The sequence below is a fragment of the Chinchilla lanigera genome, unplaced genomic scaffold, assembly GCF_000276665.1.
Source record: "Chinchilla lanigera isolate Chin_1 unplaced genomic scaffold, ChiLan1.0 scaffold00079, whole genome shotgun sequence".
NCBI lineage: Eukaryota > Metazoa > Chordata > Mammalia > Rodentia > Chinchillidae > Chinchilla > Chinchilla lanigera.
Genome location: NW_004955480.1, coordinates 4084832 through 4105693, shown reverse-complemented (window position 1 = coordinate 4105693; position 20862 = coordinate 4084832). Strand labels below are relative to the sequence as shown.

The 20862-nt window shown below is 34.0% G+C and overlaps 1 protein-coding gene across 4 annotated transcripts in view; it reads left to right on the top strand.

Annotated features, from left to right (window-relative positions):
* Slit2 (slit guidance ligand 2) overlaps positions 1-20862 on the top strand; it is a 331184-nt gene that overhangs the window by 208467 nt on the left and 101855 nt on the right. For 2 of the 4 annotated variants that reach the window (XM_005402478.2, XM_013503310.1), the window contains exons 6-10: positions 1977-2048; positions 7631-7702; positions 10257-10420; positions 11844-11855; positions 12795-12933. In XM_005402478.2, the coding sequence (XP_005402535.1) occupies positions 1977-2048; positions 7631-7702; positions 10257-10420; positions 11844-11855; positions 12795-12933 (459 nt within the window). The remainder of the gene's footprint in view (positions 1-1976; positions 2049-7630; positions 7703-10256; positions 10421-11843; positions 11856-12794; positions 12934-20862) is intronic. The other 2 variants (XM_005402479.2, XM_005402476.2) reach the window with 1 other exon arrangement.

The following is a 20862-nucleotide window of genomic DNA, read 5'->3' as shown; positions in this document are numbered from 1 at the left end:
CTTTTGTAGTGTGTCAAGGGTAACACTCTCTGCCATTGTGCTAATTTAAATGGCTTTTGATAAATTGTTGAAGAGGTTAGAGAATAGTAGTGTAGATATATATTTAGTACTTTAAAATAAAAAGGCTATTAACTAGATTGTTAAATGAATTTCATCTGTAAAAATCAAAAGTGTTCAAGAACGTATGTGTTTTCTTGGAACCACAGCAGCCATATTACATCATGAGGCATTAAAAGTTTCCCTGAAAAAAATAAATTATGCTTTTGCATTACTTTTCAACATACGGGAATGCTTTGGGCTCTTATGGTAGCATCAGTGGTAGCTATTATTTGGGGGAAGCATGAGTTTATAAAAGCAATAAAATTGTATCTTCTCTGGGATGTACCTGTTTTTATATTGCATGTCCTAGAATACCATTTGCATGACATCAAGGTAGTCTTGTGTGTGATTGTGTCCCCAGGAGACCTTCTTAAAAATGAGATGTATATTTCATGAGACATTCTCTATGCACATAATTTCGAAAGTAAGGAATCTGCAGGGGCCCCTCTGAAAGTCACTGGATTAAATCATAGTGCTTTTATTCAGCAATCTTATAAGAGAAGCAGTTATTTTACAGGAATGTTTAAACAATTCTTTAAGAACAGACCTCAAATATGCATTAGCCCCTTTGGTGAATTCCAAATTGATATAAGGACAAGATTTGTTTGTATTGCGATCATAATCTTACACCTATATATCCGCACTCCCTCAGCAATATGTGTAGAGTTCACAGCTCACCTAATATAGAAAACATTTCTATCTCAAGTGAAGCACTAAGATGCTTTTTTTTACTCGTATAATAATATCTGTAAGTATCGAGCTACTAAGCTTAAACAACTATTTGGAAAAAAGGAGGACAATACAGATAAATCTTGGTTACTTAGTTGTTCATTTCAATCAAGCAGGGCTTTAGTATGAACATGAAAGTTTTAATTCCAAAACAAACTGTGGGGAAAAAGCAAATTTAACTAAGTTTGGAACATCCTGTTTTTTCCCCTCCACCTTTGAATTTTTAGTACAGAACATTTAACCTGCTGGGGAAGATTCATTTGTTTGAATTAGACATTATTTAGAAAAAACTGATAGAAGTTTAAACTTTTTACCATAGATACATGTAGTAGTGTAACAGTGAACTTGTAATGGATAGTTCTTAGCATTTGAGGCCAATATTAACACCTATGTGAAAAGTAGTTTTATTAATTTCTTAATATTTAGAAACTTATTTTCTTGGAGTATTATCATTGTGAAATTTTCTTGACTGGAAAAATGCTACATGTATATTGTGGAGAGCTTGAACATAATGATGAAAACTTTTATTATGAGAATAATACACTTTACTACAAGCTCACTGCTAACTTTCTAGAGTATACTCCTGGTTGGGACTAGCAGAGAGATCTATGGCATACCATTTCTCCTTCTGGATATGTAGTTCTGGAAGGAAAACTGCTTTAAAAAAAGAAAACCTCAAAGTAGTCCTGCTCCTTCTTGCCAAGGCTAGTAAAATTAACATGCAGCTGGGCGTCTCTGATAAATGGATTCTGTTAGGTCACTGAGGGGTGCATGTGACATTAAGTGATTTACAGTCCTTTACCTTAATGAAATTGTTTCAGCAAGATGACGCTGAAAGCTCTTAATGGATAGCTTTTCTTGATGTAATGAAATTGCATTCCTATGGCATTTAATATAAGGTGCAGTTATTATTTACTGGAGCTTTCCAAGGGCTCCTATTTGCACAGACAGTTCAGAACAAAAAGATTTCAGTAGCGGCGCAGAGACAGGCCAGAATGGCTTTTGACATCCTTAAGCAGATGAGTGTGCTTCTGAAAGCATTTCAGTTACTGGGTCCGGGGCTTCGCAGACCCTTCAGGAGTCTTCCTGTCACCTACCCTTGCTACTGTTCATTTACTTTACATATATTCTTATAATCTATTTAACAGGCAACTGGATTACAACCAGATCAGCTGTATTGAAGATGGGGCGTTTAGGGCTCTCCGGGACCTGGAAGTGCTGTGAGTACTGCTTATTTCTCATATTCATGTAACAGGAGCTTTGTGTCTGAAGAACAGTAACGTGGGGGTTTATCTGCTGGTTTAAGATGTGTCAAAATGATCCCCTAAAGAGAAACCTTAAATAAGAGCAGAGAGTTGAAATATGTATTTGCAAAATCGTGTGCCTCCTATCTTTATGTTTAGGCAAAGTTGCATATTTAAAAAGAATATTCAAATATTCTTCTTACAATAAAGCACTCTGCTCGGAGGCAGAGGATTTGTGAAAATTTCCCAAATAGCTAACTATTCAGATAAAATCAATTTTGTAGGAATAACACAAATATATGTCTCTCAGTAACTGGTGTGTTGGTGTATTCTGTACTTGCTATGGAATGAAAAGATATTTTCTCATTTAAAATGTAATTATTTTACTGGGAGCTGAGTAGAATCTTTGTAGGGTTATTGTTAAATCTTTCCATTCTAACAAGCTGCTCATTAGGTCCATTTTTAATTCTGACTTGTAATGTACAACACACAGACTTGAATTATAACTGCCACCCTCTTGCTTACTGGGTAGACATAGCTAAAAGAAATGGTTATCACTGGAAATTCAGTTATCACTGTTGACATTTTTGGTTTGGGTTTATTTTTTCTTTATTTTATGAAAAAACAAAACTTTGTAACAAAATAATAAGAGAAAAATAGTTAATACAACATGAATCGTTATCTTTTTCTGTTGACTTTTGCCTTAGTAAAATAATTTTATTGAAATAATTAATGTGAATAAAATAAAATTTAATCAATAGTACACTTGCTAAAGTACTTGTGCTACTTATATTTTTTTTCCTCAAAGATTTAAATTTCTGGATTTTAAAATATACTCACAAATTTACTTCCTGAATAAATATATTTCATCTGTTTTATTTTACCCTTGACACAGTTTGATCAAAAACCTAAAACTGAACTAAATGTGAAGGAGTTTTCTAATGTTTAGCTCATTCATTAAAAGTTTTCCAGAAATCATCAAATTCTCCTGAAAGCAAAGCAAAGAAATTTCATTACTTTTTAAATTAAGTTTCAGGAGTAGAATAAAATTCTGAAAGGAAAATCCTTCACTTTGAGTTGCTTGTTTTAGTAGCATTTTCCATATGACTTTAAATTCCTTGCAAATACATGAATAGAATTTCTAGTTGCACCATGTACTGAGTTTTTAACTATTTTAAAACCATGTGTATTGTCATTGATATAAATTGTTAAATATAAAATTATATCCTGTTCTCTGAATACAGCAAGAGTACCTTTATTTTTGTTGATAATAGTCTAACGTTTTAGGAAAAGTATTCAAGGTGAATTTCATATACATTTTATTTATACGATCACATTTTACATTGTTGATCACAGCCACTTTAAGTATACAAAACTACTTCAGAATCAAAGAATTACAATACAAATATGACTTCATGGTAGTGGTCTGATATCAGACCATAGTCAAAGTCACTAAACTTTGTATGTGAAAAGGTTGTGACAGGTTACTATAACAAACAGAGCCAATCAAGCCAACAAACCTGTTATTAAAGTATTTTTAACTAAAAATGTTAAAGTCATTGTATGGCGAATTTGCTGAGTATTCTGGGACGATTAAATCCAGTAAAGTACTGTATTATTCTTTTTAACTAAAAGCTTAAGTTCTTACTAGATAAGGAATCATTCAGTTTATTTATTATATATCTATATATATATACACTGAGTATCTGCTATGCATTTTTATAGAAGATAGAAGATAGAGACAGAGAGACAGACATACAGACAGACAGAATCATTAGAGAAAAAACTAAGAAGTGTGGTAGGCACTGAAATATTTAACCATAAATAGAATAACTATATCTTTATACATTTCCTGCAATCCAAAATCATTATTTTTAGAAAAAATAAGTGTGTGAAAATACTCACTGTCTACAGTTTTGTCATCTTCCCAAAATACTTAAAAAAGATGATTTTCGCAAAAACCATTATTGTGAAACAGTGTTAAACAAAATCATAAACAAAGAATGATATAGTATTAAAATGGAAATCTAAAATGTTGACATTTAGTCCTTTTTTGAGGACTTCCATATATATACCCCAAAGAGATATACATCATGGTGAGAGCCCGTTTGCTGAAGAAAATAACTTAAATTTTCACCTGATGTAAGGACATGTGAATGTTTTCATTTCACATTTACATTTAACATTTCAGAAAATCATGAAGTATTTTCATGTATGATACTTTTTAAATCTTCACACTTTAACATTTCTAAAAACTGATGAAAACTAAGGGCAAAGTTTGATAACATGCAGAAAAAAGCGGGGGTTTATTATACTGAAATCTCTTGTAAAGTGCATAAACAAGTTTGCCTATTATATATTTAAACTGAGAATGCTTCCAAGACAAAAATTATCTGCTCGCTTTTAGGATGACTCTGTAAGATGTGTCTTTGTATTATGTGGAAATAAGGAGAATCAGTAATGTGCCCGTCACTTTAAATTCCAGATTACCTATGTTTTAGGTCTTTATTTTATTTTAATTCTATGAAGAATTCATGAATATGTGACTCTGCTGAGGGCAAACAGGAGAGATTAGGTCATTACTCTAAGTCACTGATGAACACCTTTTAGTTTAGCGTACATACTGTGGTAAAGGCTGCAAATAAAGTCCCAGAAGCCAAGTGCAAAGTCAAGGTAGGTGAGGGCAGGGAGGCAGTTTATCATGTCTGTTCACTCTGAATTGACTTCCTGTGGAATTCTGGTTGGCAGGCTGTAGAATTAATCATTTATTGTCTTAATATGAATTAATCATTTATTGTCTTACTATCTCCAAAGTAACATTTAGGAAACTAAATCTGTATCAGTATTCTACTTTTTGACACCAGATTCAGATATACAATCTGTCCCTCCCGTTGCTGGCTTTCCATGTTTTCTCATTGTCTACAGAATGGGCATAACTTAATTGTACTGAAATGTACTAATTCATGTCCATTAAATGGCACACTCTCTGCTTGCTTGCCCCTGAGGGAACAAGAACAGCTAAATCAGGGGACGGGGATATAGCTCAGCAGCACAACGCTTGTCCGGCAAGCAAAAGGCCCTGAGTTTGATTCCTGGTACCAAAAACAAAAACCAACTAAATCACAACCTAAGTGTGAGAAGTGCCCCATGACTACAAAGGCTAGCATTTTGTACTTACACACCAAGATATCTTTTGTACTACATTTTCATTACACAGAAAAATTTAAAAATTTAGTATATAAATAGACTTATACACAGAAGAAACTTTCACAAATAAATAAGTACATAAGTTTCTGTTGTTTTAAAATCAGAATTGACCACAGCCGAAATACACCTATGTCCTCACATCTGATTAACACAATATTAGTCATGACGAATTTTTAAAATAATGTGAATTTCCTGTATCTTGCGGTCATTATCGGTATCAGAATGACAGGCGAGCGTCAGGACTCAGTGAACTACTGCTAAGATAATTTATTTATTCCATTGCATTATGTGAATTAATACTTTGAGAAAATATATAAAATAAATATAGGCTTCAACTCTCAGTGGAAATGCCTTTGCATGGAAGTACAAGGAACTATAGTTTAAAAATTAGAGTTTAAAAATTGATGCATGTCTGTAGTACATGAACTACTTCAAAAATGGATCCTCAAGGTCATATTTTAGAATGCTATATACTCTAAAGAGTTTAACCATATTAAGTCAGCATAAATTTTGAAGGTGGAAAAAGAGGTCATTTGAAAGTAAATCCCTATGAAAATTGAAATAGCTAATGTCACAATTTAGGCACCCTACAAAAATTTAGGATAAGCTTAAAAGAGATTTTGTTTTCCCTTTGCAGAAGTTGGGTTGTAATGAGAAAATGATAGAACAGTTCCCTATAAACATATGAATAAAGTCTGAATCTGGAAAGTGATTTTAGGAGGGAAAGGGATTAACAATACACTGGGGCAATTACCAGAGCGCATGTGTGAAGGAAGCAAGAAAGATAGGCTCAGCGGTCCAGGCAGAGTTCAGTACTGCAGGAAGTCTTGCCGATTCACCTGTCCATGGAGGCCAGGCCAGGAACACAAGCAGAAGAAGGGACCTCACTGGCAAGTAATGCAGTAGGTGAAGTAGATGGAAAACAGATATTTCTAGATGGTGAGACTTGTTATACTGACACTGATATTCTCTGTACATTGATACTCTGCACAGTGATATTCTCTGGACATTCTCACAGCTAATGTTCCTTTGCAATGAACAGTCTTCCTGCTGCTATGAGAAAAGTTCCAAACTTGTTTTCCAAGGGAAAGTAGAAGTCAACCTGCTAGTTTTCAAATAGGTCAGCTAATGCACAGTCTGTGAACCAAGTCTATTTGGGCCAAGCAAAATACATCTGTGAGGCCATTTTAGGTCAGCTGTCCATTACTGGTACTAGTTGTGCCATATGAAGTATTCTGAGGTTGACGGATTGACTTACACTTCTCATTAAAGTCGGGCACATCAGCTACAGTCCTAGAACATGCACTGCCTCTTTACTACCTAGTTTTGTAATGCATACATGCCACAAGAACTAACCTAGGAATTTGAATTAAATTACACAGGAAAAGTAACTCCATAATGGAGGACCTGTAAAACTTGCCTGCTTGATGTATATTATATAAGTGTCTAGCATTTTCTGGTGCTTACACAAAATGAATTTTTTTCCAAACACAATTAAAATGTATCCTTATATTTGAACTAAAAGATATAACTTCTCAAGGAGATTTGCTTTCAACTGATTTCTCCCCCCAGCCGCAAAAAAAAAAAACAGTTATCAATGAAAACTAACAGTGCACCAATTAATAAAACTAACAGTGCTTCTGTTGAGGAAAAACAAAAAATGGGCAAAGCAAGTAAACATTTTACCTATTCCCACCATGACTCTCCTGATTGCTCACCTTTCCTGGAAACATGATTGCCACACATAGCACAAGAAAAAGGACAATGCACCCTTATAACTCACCAGTTAAATTTCTAGTACACTGCAGGAGCACACCGAACATATCCAATACAGAGACAAGTCTCTCTACCGAAATTTCAACAGCAGCCAATGTCCACAGCAAAGAGTAATCAGCAGTGAGGTCTCCCAAGTCCTGATAACAATGATTCTGTATTGTTTTTATGAGACTTCAGTTAAGAAATTCATGTGTGTTCATTAATGTGTAAATGTTAATTACACACAATGCCTCTATAAGAAATTGTACCATTTTTCCAGCAGTGATTGTCCCATGTTCATTCCCTAACCAGCTTTGTAAGGAGACACACATGTACACAGTGTATAAAGTCACATGTAAGTTACAAGTGATGGTCTCACCAAGGCCATCAATTTATTGTAAATGTTGAGTAAAACCAACGCATTGAAATATATTTATGTATAAAAAGTATAACCTTGTGTATAACATAGTGCTTTGTCTATGCCATCTCTACCAGGTTCTACATAATATAGCCACAAGAAGTTTTCTATATATAAATAAATACCAATGATCTATGCTTTTATGTGTCTAATATTCCTAATTTTTTTTATTCTACAGCACTCTCAACAATAACAACATTACAAGACTTTCTGTTGCAAGTTTCAATCATATGCCTAAACTTAGGACTTTGTAAGTAGTTAAAAGCTAAAATAAAGATGAATTTACTTTATTAAAATGTTCCTTAAGTACTATTTCTAGTTATAAAGAAAAGGACCTCTATGAGGTTCATTATGAGTTAAAGAAGGCAATCACAACTTACAAAATTATAAAAAATGATATTTTAGTCAATGAACTCTAATTCTGAAAACTTGAATGGTATACATTTAAGTAAGTTTGCAGTTAAACAATGTATAGAACATTTACCTTGAGCTATTGTAAAGGTCACATTTCATTAAGAAGTAGAAGACTTGTTGATTGGCTGTCAGAAATGATAAATGAGAAATCTTTATGATTTTATTACTGTACCCTAAGCAGACCTAATAAAGCTAAACTGGTTTTCTAACCTTCGTTGTAATGTAAAAAATCACAGCATCACCCTCTAGTCCTTGTGTAATTAAGGTTGTGTCAGCATATATATTTAAAAATATTTTTCAGGGGTTACTGATGATTCTATAATAAACTATTGGCTACAGCTCTCTGTTTTCTCATGAAGAAAAAGTAATCCTTAACTTGGAGAGTGGGAATATTTAGTTAAAGTATTTTCAGAAGTAAGTTTTATTAAAACTAGGTTTTGAAATCACCTTAACCTGAGAAATATAGTATTACACAGATCATATGAGGAGTGATTGGAAACAAAGCCAAAGTGCTGAATTTCTTGAGGAGAGTGTTTTTAAGCAGGACAAACACATTTTGCTTGGATTTTCAAAAATAATTTTCATTTCATAACAGCTGTTAACTAGAAAATATTATATATAGTTTCTGTCTGCAATAAAAATCCATTAGATTTGATTGCCAACTTTGCAATGCATTCTACAGTACAAATCTCAAAATCATTTTCTTCTCAATAAAATCACACTGTATAACCCGTCATTAGATTCCCAGTGAATATGATTCAACAAAGTAAAGAAATACTAAAAATATATAGGGGTAACCAAGTTTTGTTTTGCTGTGACTATCAGACTGAAACCAATCTGATGTAATTAATAGTCCAGTTCACTTAATATTTTACAGAATTAGTTTCCCATTAACTTTAGCTAATTTTTGTTAGTACATGTTTGCAGTACATGATTTCATTCATTGTGGGAATTTGGTAAGTGTGCATAGCACATCTTAATTCTTTTTATTAAAAAATATCAACCATGCTTCCACTCCATGCAAAAATAAAACCACTGAAATTTGTGAAAACGTATGCCATCAGTGGCCTTTATTTCCTTGCAGGAATGCACTAGTCTGTCTTAATAATCAACTTTTTCAATTTTTGTTTTTTTCTTTGTTTCAAATTCACACACAAATTATTTGGAGTCATTGTATTGTGGTAGGCTTCAGTGGAGATATTTAGAAAAGAATGATGTGGAATGTGCCACTCCTGCTTCCAAAGGATCATGCTTTCACTTTTAAGCAAATTGAGCCTAAGGTCACCTAGCTTTGCCTTTGTTCAATGGCGTGCTTTCTGGTTTTAATGCAAGACAATCTATTCTTATACACAGGCTCAAGGAGAATGTAAAACAGTCATCTTTAAATTCCCTTGCTTTGGTCAGTTCATTGCTCTACAGTGTCATACCTACTTAAATATTACATTTTTATAGTCCAATTATCTTTCTGGACTAAGTTCCATGTTTTACTGTCCATTACTGTTATTGGGTTAGAATTGAACACATCAGCTAAAAAGGACTAAAATGGTATTACGGTGTCATAGATGATTCTGGGAATGATGCTTTGATTTATAGCTCTGGATGTTCCTTTCTTTAGTTTGAGAAACATAAAAGCCAGTTTGAAGTCATTTACCTAATTTAGTGCATACATTTGTCTGATATTTTATTAATGGAGAAGTGCCATTTGCCACTTGGAAACAATCCATGATCGTGTGTGGATCCTGCCAACACAGAGGGGACTCACTTAATTCCTTCACTCCCAGCCACTTATGCCTTTTAATTTCAGTCTCTGCTCTTAGGGGATAGGTTCCCAAGAGCCAAAAGCAGCTAATCCCTTTTCTGTGATTAAACAAAAAGAAGAGAATCAGAACAGGGGTGTGAGAAAACCATTTTATATTGAATTATTATTCCTCCTTGTTCAGCAAAACGTGACCTGCTAAAAAGATTTCGCAAGCAGTTTTTGTACAGACTAATAATGGCAGGACTGACTGGTATTTCATACCGAGTCACAACTTTTATTAACCTGCCTGCTCCTCCTACTTCCTCGCTCCCTCCACCCCATTTCCCCTGGTGCTGTGTGTTGGGTCTGCAGAGCAATTTGCCCCAACTGATGATTGTCTCTTAACCTGTTCAGATGAATATGGACGAGTTAATTTTATGGCCCTCTTGTAGCTTCTGAGTACTTTCATAACTTGAAGAGTGACTTGATTTTGTGCTTGTGTAACAGTTTCATTTTAAAAAATTAGATTGGAATTTACTAAATTTCATCTCTTCTATTGAAAAATAGAGATATGTTACTATTGATGAATTTTTTTACTTTTAAAGTAACTGTTTTCTCTTTTCTTGCTTTAAACGTCTTTCCTCGCATTTAGTCGACTGCATTCGAACAACCTGTACTGTGACTGCCACCTGGCCTGGCTCTCGGACTGGCTTCGTCAAAGGCCCCGGGTGGGCCTGTACACCCAGTGCATGGGGCCTTCCCATCTGAGAGGCCACAATGTAGCAGAGGTTCAAAAACGAGAATTTGTCTGCAGTGGTAAGATAGAAAGAGGAGTTATGCTAGAGTACCTCTTGCTGTTGTTTAGCAGCATGTGAGGAATGAATGCTTCAAATTCAGTGTTGCTCACTAATGTGCAATTGTGTGCTGATCGCTGTATGAGATATTTTTATGCAGTGATGGTTACAATGCATTCTAAAACTTTTGTATATGATTAGAAATTACGACTTACTTGTACCTGAGATTTTTCAGTTTTCACTTTAGAGGAAATACAGAAAATTCCTAGATTTTAGCTCTAATTTCCACTCATTTTTTTCCTCTTTAAGGAACAATTTACATCTACATTTATATTAACAACTGAAAAATGATTAGCTAATCCTGGATCCCTGCTCTGAAATTAAGTAATTCTACCAGAATTGCCAAGTGATTAAATATTTTCCATGTGTACAACTATAATGATTCAAATCTACATAAAATAAACAAATGATTGGCTTAAAAAACAAACATATAGAAATAAAAATACAACATGTGTTACAAAAGGTATCAGTATGTAACAGTTATTTCTGTACACTTAAGCACCAATCTTAATATTTCAAATATACTTAACCCATTCTAATTCTCTCAAAACAACCACAAGAGCAACATAAACTTATCTGTGTTCTAGAGATTAAAATACAATGAATAATTGTAATCTTGTCCAAGTTTATGTTGTTGGATCCAAAGATTATATTTATTCACACAGTGTGCATATGTATTTTTATATGTTCATGCATTTGTGTATACATATCTCTGCTGATACATAATATATTTTATAAATATAGTGTTAGTTCTGCTTCAGAAGTATCTGTTCAAAATGTAAAAGAACAATATATATAATATTTATTTAATGTACATATAATATAGTTGACACTCCATATCCACAAATTCTGTAATCATAGATTCAACTAGTTGCAATTGAAAATATTTGAAAAAAATTGCATCAATCTTGAATGTGTACAAAAGTTTTTCTCATCATTATTTCCTAAGCAATACAGTGCAAACTATTTACATAGTATTTACACTGTATTAGGTATTATAAGTAATCTGGTGATGTTCAAAGTATAGGGAGGATGTGTGCAGCTTACATTCATATACTGTCATTTTATAGAAGGGACTGGAGCAGCCTCAGGTTTGGGAGTCCTAGAACCAGTGCCCCAAGCATCTCAAGGGACTGTAATGCAGTACAAATAGTTTTTAAAAAGAGTAGAGAGCTATTGCTAGTACTTGATTCTATTTAATTGTTATCTTTTAGACTTTTTAATAAACTTTTCCATTCTTTTTAAAATATAAAAAAACCTTCTCTCACACTGTCATGGAATGTTGTCAATAGGTCTGATTGCTCTTTTGAAGATGAAGCAATGGAATGACTAGCAATTCACTACTAACCACTTTTTCTCTCTGCTTTTTCCTTCCTGATTTCTAGATGAGGAAGAAGGCAAGTTCACATTTCTTTTTTAGCCTGAGAATACTATTCTAGTTTTAGAGCTTGTCTAAAGGATCGGGGTAGCACATCTCACAGCCTTTAACACTACAACCAGGAACCTTTCTGGCAGGCCATAGAGGACTGTCTCTCCCCTCCTAGAGAGGCTTTATCTTTGCAGATGACCATTTGGTGTGGCTCCCTGGCATTCTGTTGTTTATACTTCCAACCATACAATCTAATTTCAAAGCAGTCTTGTTTCCAAATATTGAATTGTAAAAGCACCTGGGTGCAGTTTAACTATTTATGGTAAAATTAGCTCTGTAAAGCTCTGAAAAGAATCATATAAATGAACAATTACAGAATGACACGATACAAGTTAATACAATAACATCAAAGAAGTAGTAATTTTGAACCTATCCGAACATCAAACTTAGCATTATATAATTTTCACCCACTTTTATTGGCACAGGATGACTTACCTTGAGCAACATGTATATCTACCAGCATGGAAGTCTTGCCATGTTGCTTTCTCTTTTACGAGACAAAGTAAATTAAGCCACATAAATTTGATAAAGACTGATCTCTATTTCAGCTTATTAAAAATGGACATTTATTAGCCTGAAATTGCTGCTTTTTGTGGGAACTCAAGAATAATTTTGAATAGAATTCTGGTCCTGAGTCTGAATTTAGCCTCTCACAATTTTTTCAACTTTTTTAAATTACCAATTGTATGAGGGGTATTTAAAATCTTATGTGCTTCATCTGAATATTAGCCTAAAAATATAAATGCATGCTTCCTAACATACATTTTAGACGTATAGGAACTTTTTATGAGAAACGAATGTGTTTAGAGAAATGTATTTTTGTCATGAGATTTATTAATTGAGCCAAGTCTGAATGCCTCACTACTACTACAGGAGGAAAACTGACAGTTGTTTATCTCTCTTTTAGGTCACCAGTCCTTTATGGCTCCTTCTTGCAGTGTCTTGCATTGCCCTGCTGCTTGTACCTGTAGCAACAATATCGTAGACTGTCGTGGGAAAGGTCTCACTGAGATCCCCACAAACCTGCCGGAGACCATCACAGAAATGTATGTGACCTAAAATTCCTTTGTATCCCTCCTCCTCCCTGGCAAATCAAACCATGATCTTCTTTAGGACACTTCGGGTTTATAAAGGCACTTCTGATCAATTACCTTAGACAAATGTTCCTTTCAAAGGTGTATTGACCCTTACTCTGTTTAATTAAGTGCCGTATTTAAGTGGCTAGGCCTTTCTTTCTTTCACCTTCTCTTTATTTATTTATTTATTTATTTGCAGAAGTAGAATTAAGAGAAATACATTAAAGGAAAAAATAGTACTTTTTTTTTTCTTGAGATGGTGTTTTCAGACTATTTCACAAAAACCAAGAGTGTTAGTCCGTACTTCCATTTCTGTACATTTGTTACTGTCATTTCAGAGATTAGAACACAAGGAGTGCACAGAGGGAGACAACTGGGACTGAGAGAGTCAGAGCCCCGAGATGACTCAGTGAGACTCCACCTTACCAGGAGCTTGTTTTAAAGGGCAGTTTCACTGCAGTGTTTGAATGAATAGTCCAACGCCAAGTATAAAAAGCATAAAGTTAGTAAGCACTGAGCTTCTTCGAGTCAGTTCTTACCTCCATCTACAGCTGAATTCTCATGACACAGTACTGTGTACATACTTTGTATGCAGCTGCTAAATGCATTTCTATGTCCTGGCCTGAGACAGGGTATGGTGATGAGACAAGGTCACTTAAGATGTAAAATGGGATGCTTTTACCATTCTGCAGGAAGAACTAGAGAAAAATCTTTACCTCAGTATCCATTAATTAAGAAAGCATCTCAAGCCACCCAGCCTATCTTATTATTGTTTTATAGGCCAATTCTAAATTGCAATTCAGCACTTAGTTTTTGTGTATTTTGTAATAAAAGATGTGTTTTGACCAACACTATCATTTTCAGAAGTTCTTAACAATTTAACTTCTTTCCTTTATGTTATTTGAAAATTTAACTGCTTAATTTACTTTAGGTGAAAATAAGCTTAGCTTATAACACCTGCCACCATTATTTGAAAGAATCTAATATGTGCTTAAGAGTGTTCTTGGAACTTGGGAATATAAGATATATTCCTCTGTAGACTCCAGAACCCATGAGGTCTTGACAAAAACATTAAATAATGTAGTTACACAATAATAGTATCCTAAGCAGAATTTTAATTGATGGACTACTACCTTACCTATAGAAGCCACTTTTAAATGTTTTCTGTAGCTGAAGTGTAGAGGAAGAATGAGGCATAGTTTTGGAAAAGGCAGATGACATTCCATGGAAGAGAAATGTCAGAAACAAATACAAAAGTGGCATTTTATTTGAAAGATTTATATTTGAACCTTATTAGTATAACAGATTCATGTTGAGGCACTGGAAAAAATAATGCTCTAAAAAATGCATCCCTGTCAAATTTTAAAGCCAGAGATTCCTGAGGGCATTTAAGCTAATTGGATTATACTGGATATGATGAAATAGGCAATAGAAAACATACTAAAGTTTTAAACGGGAGGGTAGAGTATTCATCACCTTTTCGGGCACAAGCATTTAGGTAAATAAAGGTGCCATGAATTCTCCAGGGGTCCTATATTACTAGCAAATTTAACATACAATTTGATAATTCTGAAGTAAGATTTAAGCAAAGAAAATGTTAGAAAAGGTGAACACATACATCTGACGGTATTTCAAAGGGCATAAAGTAGGGGGAGAAATGCAATGGTTAAGTAGAGTCAGAGCATGTTAGTTGGAATCTTAGCTTTATTTACCACTTTACTAACTCTGAAGTTTGTGGAAATTACTTAGCCTCTGCCTGTATCTCTTTCTCTGAAACTAAGGATTTTTGTTTACTTGAAATGAGATAACACCTGTACAGCTATAGAGGCCTAGAGTATACTTATTGTTCCCCAAATGGTGCTTCAATCAGGGAAGATTCAATGGGGAAATGATTTAAAAACAGCATGAAAAGAAAGGTTGTGAATGGAAATACAGAGGTGAGAGAAAGGCTCTCAGAATTAACAGAAGACGAAGCGTATCAGCAAAACGGATGACAGTGCAAGACAGTATAAAAAAAGAACTCAGTTTGACTGATTTTTGATTCTTAAGTGCATACAGCTAATTCATGGGGGGTGTTGATAATACAAAATATTAGACTTTGTCTGGAAGATACTTGAGCCCAGAAGTTTGAAGCAAATGTTCCAGAAGAATTTGTTTGACAGTTGTGTGCCAGGGTTTTGGCAAAAGGAGGGAATGCGGTATGGAAGGACTCTTAAAAGGTGCTTCCATTGATCCACGGGAGATGTGCAAAGGGCTTGAGGTAGTAGGTAATAGAGAGGATGGTGAAGTGCAAACAGGTTCAACAGCTAGTAGAATTCATGGGAGAAGCAGAATTCATGGGATTTGGCAAAATGAATTCATGACAGAAAAACAGGAACCGAAGATGTCAATCATGACTGATGCCAAGGTGATGGTTCTATCACTGCATGTAGGGGCTGAGGAGCAGGGCCAAAGCTGGAAAAGAGCATGAGGTGAGGCCAGTCAGTGAAATACTGAAATTCCAGTCACCCCCTTAGAAGTGGTAAAACAATACACTATATCAGAATTCTGGAGCAACACAAAGACTTGAGGGAAGGTTTCAGAGTAATTATTAGAAGAATGAGAAAAGTTGACCCTTAAATGGACAGTAGAAAGGAGAACAAGAAAATAGAAACCCCAAAATCAAAAGAGAGAAACAGAGGGCAGGAACAAAGAAAATAGAAAAGGCGTCAAAAGCAGATATTACTGCTAGTGAACTGCCATTGTCCGAAAACAGCCTTGGGATTTGACCAGTGTATTGTGCTTAAAGGATTCAATTTTGATAATAAGCAACTTCTCAGAGTGTTAACAAAGAGAATATTATGAATATTAGAGAGAACAGATCCGGGGCCGTTGGAAGAGTTTGGCTAAATAAGAATTCCTTTTAAGAAAAGACAATTGTTTCTATAAAGAACAAAAAGATTTTAAGATCCAGAAACCTCCAATCACTAGAAAGTCAGAAAGAACATAGAGAAAGGAAAGTGTGAGAGTTCAGATATATCAGGGAGCAAAATCATTGTGGACATAGGAAAGAAGTGATCAGATCAGATTACCAGAATGAAGAACAGGAAGCTATTGTAGGGTGAAAAAAAATAAGTTGTAAACATAATCTATTTGAGGAAAGTGAGACATTTGAAATGCTTGCCTTGTGCAGTCTAGTTTACTTTTTATCACAGAGCTTTTCTCTGAGTTTGTGTGCTGTTTGGATTTTGCATAATGGTGGAATTTAGTATCATGAAAGTTACACTAAGTAATACATCCCATTGAGTTTGCCTATATGGAAGAGGTGGGGTATCAGGTAAAGCCACAATAAATTAAATTTATAAGTAGAGATGAAAGCATATGTGAAGTTCTAGGTGAACTTAACTTCTCTGATTATTACATTATCAGCTTTATCAGTAGAGCATCAGCTAATAAATCATACTGACCTTCAGTGCCAACAAAATACCTTCGTTATTATTCGTTACAGTGGCGTAACTCACTAGTTTAGTGACTCCTTGTTTTTATATACACACATCCTATCAGCTGATCTCCTTGACCTGAGACGGGAGGTTATAAAATTAAAGAGGAAAAGTGATACATATGCTTTCTTTATGAGTTGTCAGTGACTGATGATTTCACTATGGTCCATAATCTACCTTCCCATGCATAAGCTAGGCGTGCAGGTGTGACTATACCTAATTATCACATTTAAAATTATATATGTATTTGTGTTTCTTTTTTAACATCTGTCTTTCCTACTAAAGTATAAACTCTATGAAGGCAGAACCAGTTTTGTTGTGATCACCACTGAATAACCAACAACAAGTTTAGTATGTTGGCACATAGTTGGAACTTGTTAAATGTTTAATAAATATATATGTAATGAATACATAATTTAAAAAGTAGTCAAAATTTAGCACTTATGCATGTTAAAAATATCAAGCTGTATTAGCTAACATTGATAGTTAAACACACAAAGGAACAGCTCATTTTCTCCATGTAGACAAACTGTGTTTACTAGCATAAAATCAGTAAAGAGAAATGTTGAATTAATAGACTATTTAATGGTACAGGGTAAAATTGGTCTAGAATGTTGAAAATCTGTTGAATTTTTCTGTTCCCTGTATTGATTTGAATCTCTATATGTTTTTGAGATATTTTCCCCCTTTTCAGCTGAGGAAGCCAGCATTTAAAAAATACTCTTCTTTTTGACATATATGAATTAACTCAATTATGTTACAGATGAGTCTTGGATTCAAATTTGTACTTCTCTAAAATCCAAATTCCCTCTCTAATGAGATCTGTTGACCTTTAACTCAAATTCCTCAAAGGCCATCACTTGGTGTTAAAAAGAGGAAGATTTGAAAAGTTAACCAGTGTTACCAAAAAGTTCAGTTCTGAAATGGTTACACTGATCTCCTCCCCTTTGTATTTACTTGACTGCAAATCACAGTTCCTTTTCTCAGGCCTTTCAAGAGAGTTAGACATAGCTTGTAATATGGAAGAAGAGAAAATGTGACTGTCATGAAGAGAGACTGATAGGTTATCAGACAAACAAGAGAGGAAAAACTTTAGGAAATTTACCTAAGAAGAGAACATAGAAGCAGAAAGAAAGACATGGCAGTAAGTTATCGGAATGTTTGCAAAACAGAGCTGTTTCCTATTACTTTGTATCTATAATCCATGATAATGCCATCTTCCCTACACTTTTATTAAGTGTTCTCATAGTCCTCTGAATTGTATCTGCATGGGACATATCAGTTTAATCTGGCACTTTGATTAATGTCCAACTCTCCTGCCACACTAAAAGCTTTAGCATGGTAGAAATATGTCTGTTTTCCTCTCCATTTCTGCCCCAGTACTGAGCAATACTTCACCAACACCATGAAAGCTCAGGCACATAGTCTGGATAGTCTGGACAGCTTCCATCCCTCCATTTTCCATATATATATATATATATATATATATATATATATATATATAACAAATGCAAAGTGTAATTCAATACAAAATTAAATGGAAAATGAAGAAGCTGCTCCTGCCCTGGAAACGTTCCAGCACTTTGCTGCTTTGGATTCTGCTGGTAAAAAAACCTTGTTCTTAAAGGGGTGTAGTGCCTCAGGCCAGTCTATGTAGGATCTCGTCCACAGCAATAAAACTGCTAATAGCAAATTGATTCTCTGTATATCAAAACTTCAGAATAAATTTCTCAGATAACATCTGGAGGAGTTAAATTTTGAATACAACGTGATGCATTGCTTTAAAGTAGACATTTAGTTCTCTTCAATCCGGTTATGGATTTTCCGTGGCATAGCGCCTTTACAAGCTATTATGTGGAAATTCCATGAATCGTGGACAGCGTTTAGTGAGAAAGAGGTTGTAGCAATTTAGTATGTCTTATTGCTCTTATATCCTGTTGCATCTATCTGGGCTGACCTTTTTTTGACTCAGAAATTGGTAGCAATGCAGTTCTTTCTTTTTATTTATCTTAAAGAAGATTAGCAAATGTTCAAATTATGGGAAGGCAGTGAAGTTCTCCAGCCTAGGTCTTCAGAGTGTGGTTTCCATGTTTCCAAAGGTTTACTGCAGATCTGAGAAAGTGCAATGCATTTATGAGAGGTGCTAGTCAAAATGGCTAAAATATAAAGGAAATTCATTTATTCAGTGACTTTTTCTAGTCCAGTAATAAAGAAGCCTCTTTCAAAGAGACTCATAATCATGGAGATTAAATAAAAGATTTGCAGACACTTTTATTCCTTTTTCTTCCTTTAAATCACTGGAATGCATAATTTTAAAAATGAAAGAAAAAATGATTCTTAAACGATCTTTTTTGATTATAACTTGTGTGGTCGATACTGAATGCACCATTTAAAATTTATTTCTCCATTTCTATTTAGACAAATTCTTCTCATATATGATTAACACTTTCTGTGTGCTGTATCTGCAGTTGCAGCTTGTCAAATTTTAAATCCTTAAATATACCAAGTAATACCCAATTATGTCCATATCTTCAAGTTTTGAGCTTTCTGTATGTAGGGGAATGTAACTTTGATTTTTCTGTATTGGCTGATTTAAGAGAATTGCAAATACCTATGGAGTCAAACATGAGTTTTTAATTGCTAGTGTGTCCTTATTATCTCAATAAATTGCACAGCTATCAAGTTGTGTACAATTCACTTTATTCTAATTGTACCAAACTTTTTCAATAAGTTGAAAAAGTGAACATGATATACAGTTTGACTATTTTTTTATAGCACTTGTAGAATAATTTCACTTTACTATTTAGACCATGATGAAATATTGAAGTAAAGCAAATGAAACAATTTTTTATTTAACTTGATATGAAAGAAATAAATAGGCAATAGCAGTGTTGACAAATTTATGGCATATGCGCTGTTTTTCTTTTCAGACTAGCCATGTTAATGTATGACCTGTTTTTTTTAAACTACAGACTCAATCTTCAGGTTTCATTGTAGTGTTGGCACTTTGCAATAAATGAGTGAGTTTTTGGTTACAATCTGAGGACTCACCTCTAAAAAGTTTGCCACTGCTAGGTTGTAGTCTGTGTTTGTCTTGTTAGTTAGACTTGTAATTCACAAGTGAAATTGTTTTCAGCGGGAAAAGTTTTAACTGTTTCCCTAGGCTAGCTAATATGAAAATACTTCCAATATTTATGGTTGTTTACATACGAAATACATATGAGAACACTTTTGAAATAATTAACACATAATGATAATATTTCCAAAAATCATTGAATCACTTTCTTTTACTTCATTCTTACTGAAACAATCTATAGGAAACTATGTAATTTTTCCAGACTTGTGAGAAACTATTTCATAATTGCTTACTGTAGAAAATACTTTCATTGATTTTTATGCAAATCTAATTTCAAATAAGGAACTACCACTACAATATTTGGAATTAAAATGATATTTTCAAATTTTGTTCTGAGGTAGTCCCTATAGCAAAAACTAGGTATATACCATATACCATATCACCAAATACCATAAAGGGCTAGTTTTTTTTTTAATCAAATAATATCTTAAATTAAAATGTCATCAGATAAGTAGTCAGCATCAAAATAAGATAATATCAGCATTAAAGTATATATGTAAGTCAATGCTCACTGTATTCCAATATATATATAATTTTAAAAAACCAAAAAGCATTTCTGTGATACTACTTGTTATAAAATGAATAGTCATAGTTATACTATGAAAGACATTTTCATATAAACACTGTTCAAAGCTATTTTTACTTTTTATGCTTTGTATTATATATTATGTAATACAAAGAAATGTTTTAAGTAAAGTTGCAGCTTGACTGGATTTGCTTGTTAGAAAAAAAATCACTCTAACATGCAGTAGAGGGTGTTTGGGAGGAACGGAGCCCACCTAGACGGGCTGAGCATCTGTCTGTATAAAGGGTGAAGAAGGCAGGCTTAGTAGCCTGGGCAGGGCATGGGAACCTATTCCAAGACATAACTCTGGGAATAATGCAGCTGATTCCCTTAAAACTTCTACAAAAATAAATGAAGACATCTCAAATGTAAATTAAGACCCATATTGACTCTAGCATAAAACCAAAGATATCTGGTATATAGTCAAACTATTGTTCAATATCAGAATAAAAGAATTTCTCATTTGCATTTCAGCGATTATGTTATAGATTTATGGGTCATCAGCCATCAAGTCTCAAGTGAAGATTTATATAGTTCATCTGCTGGTAACGATCACAATGTTATGTAAACTTTAGAAAAAACAATAAAGGATAACTTGAAGAACAATTTCATGCAAGGATGAAGAGGAATGGAAACTATAGCCAACTCATTGATTAATATAGCTAAAGGAGAGGAATATGAAAGTAATTTACAAATGTTTCTGAAACTATAATGATTAG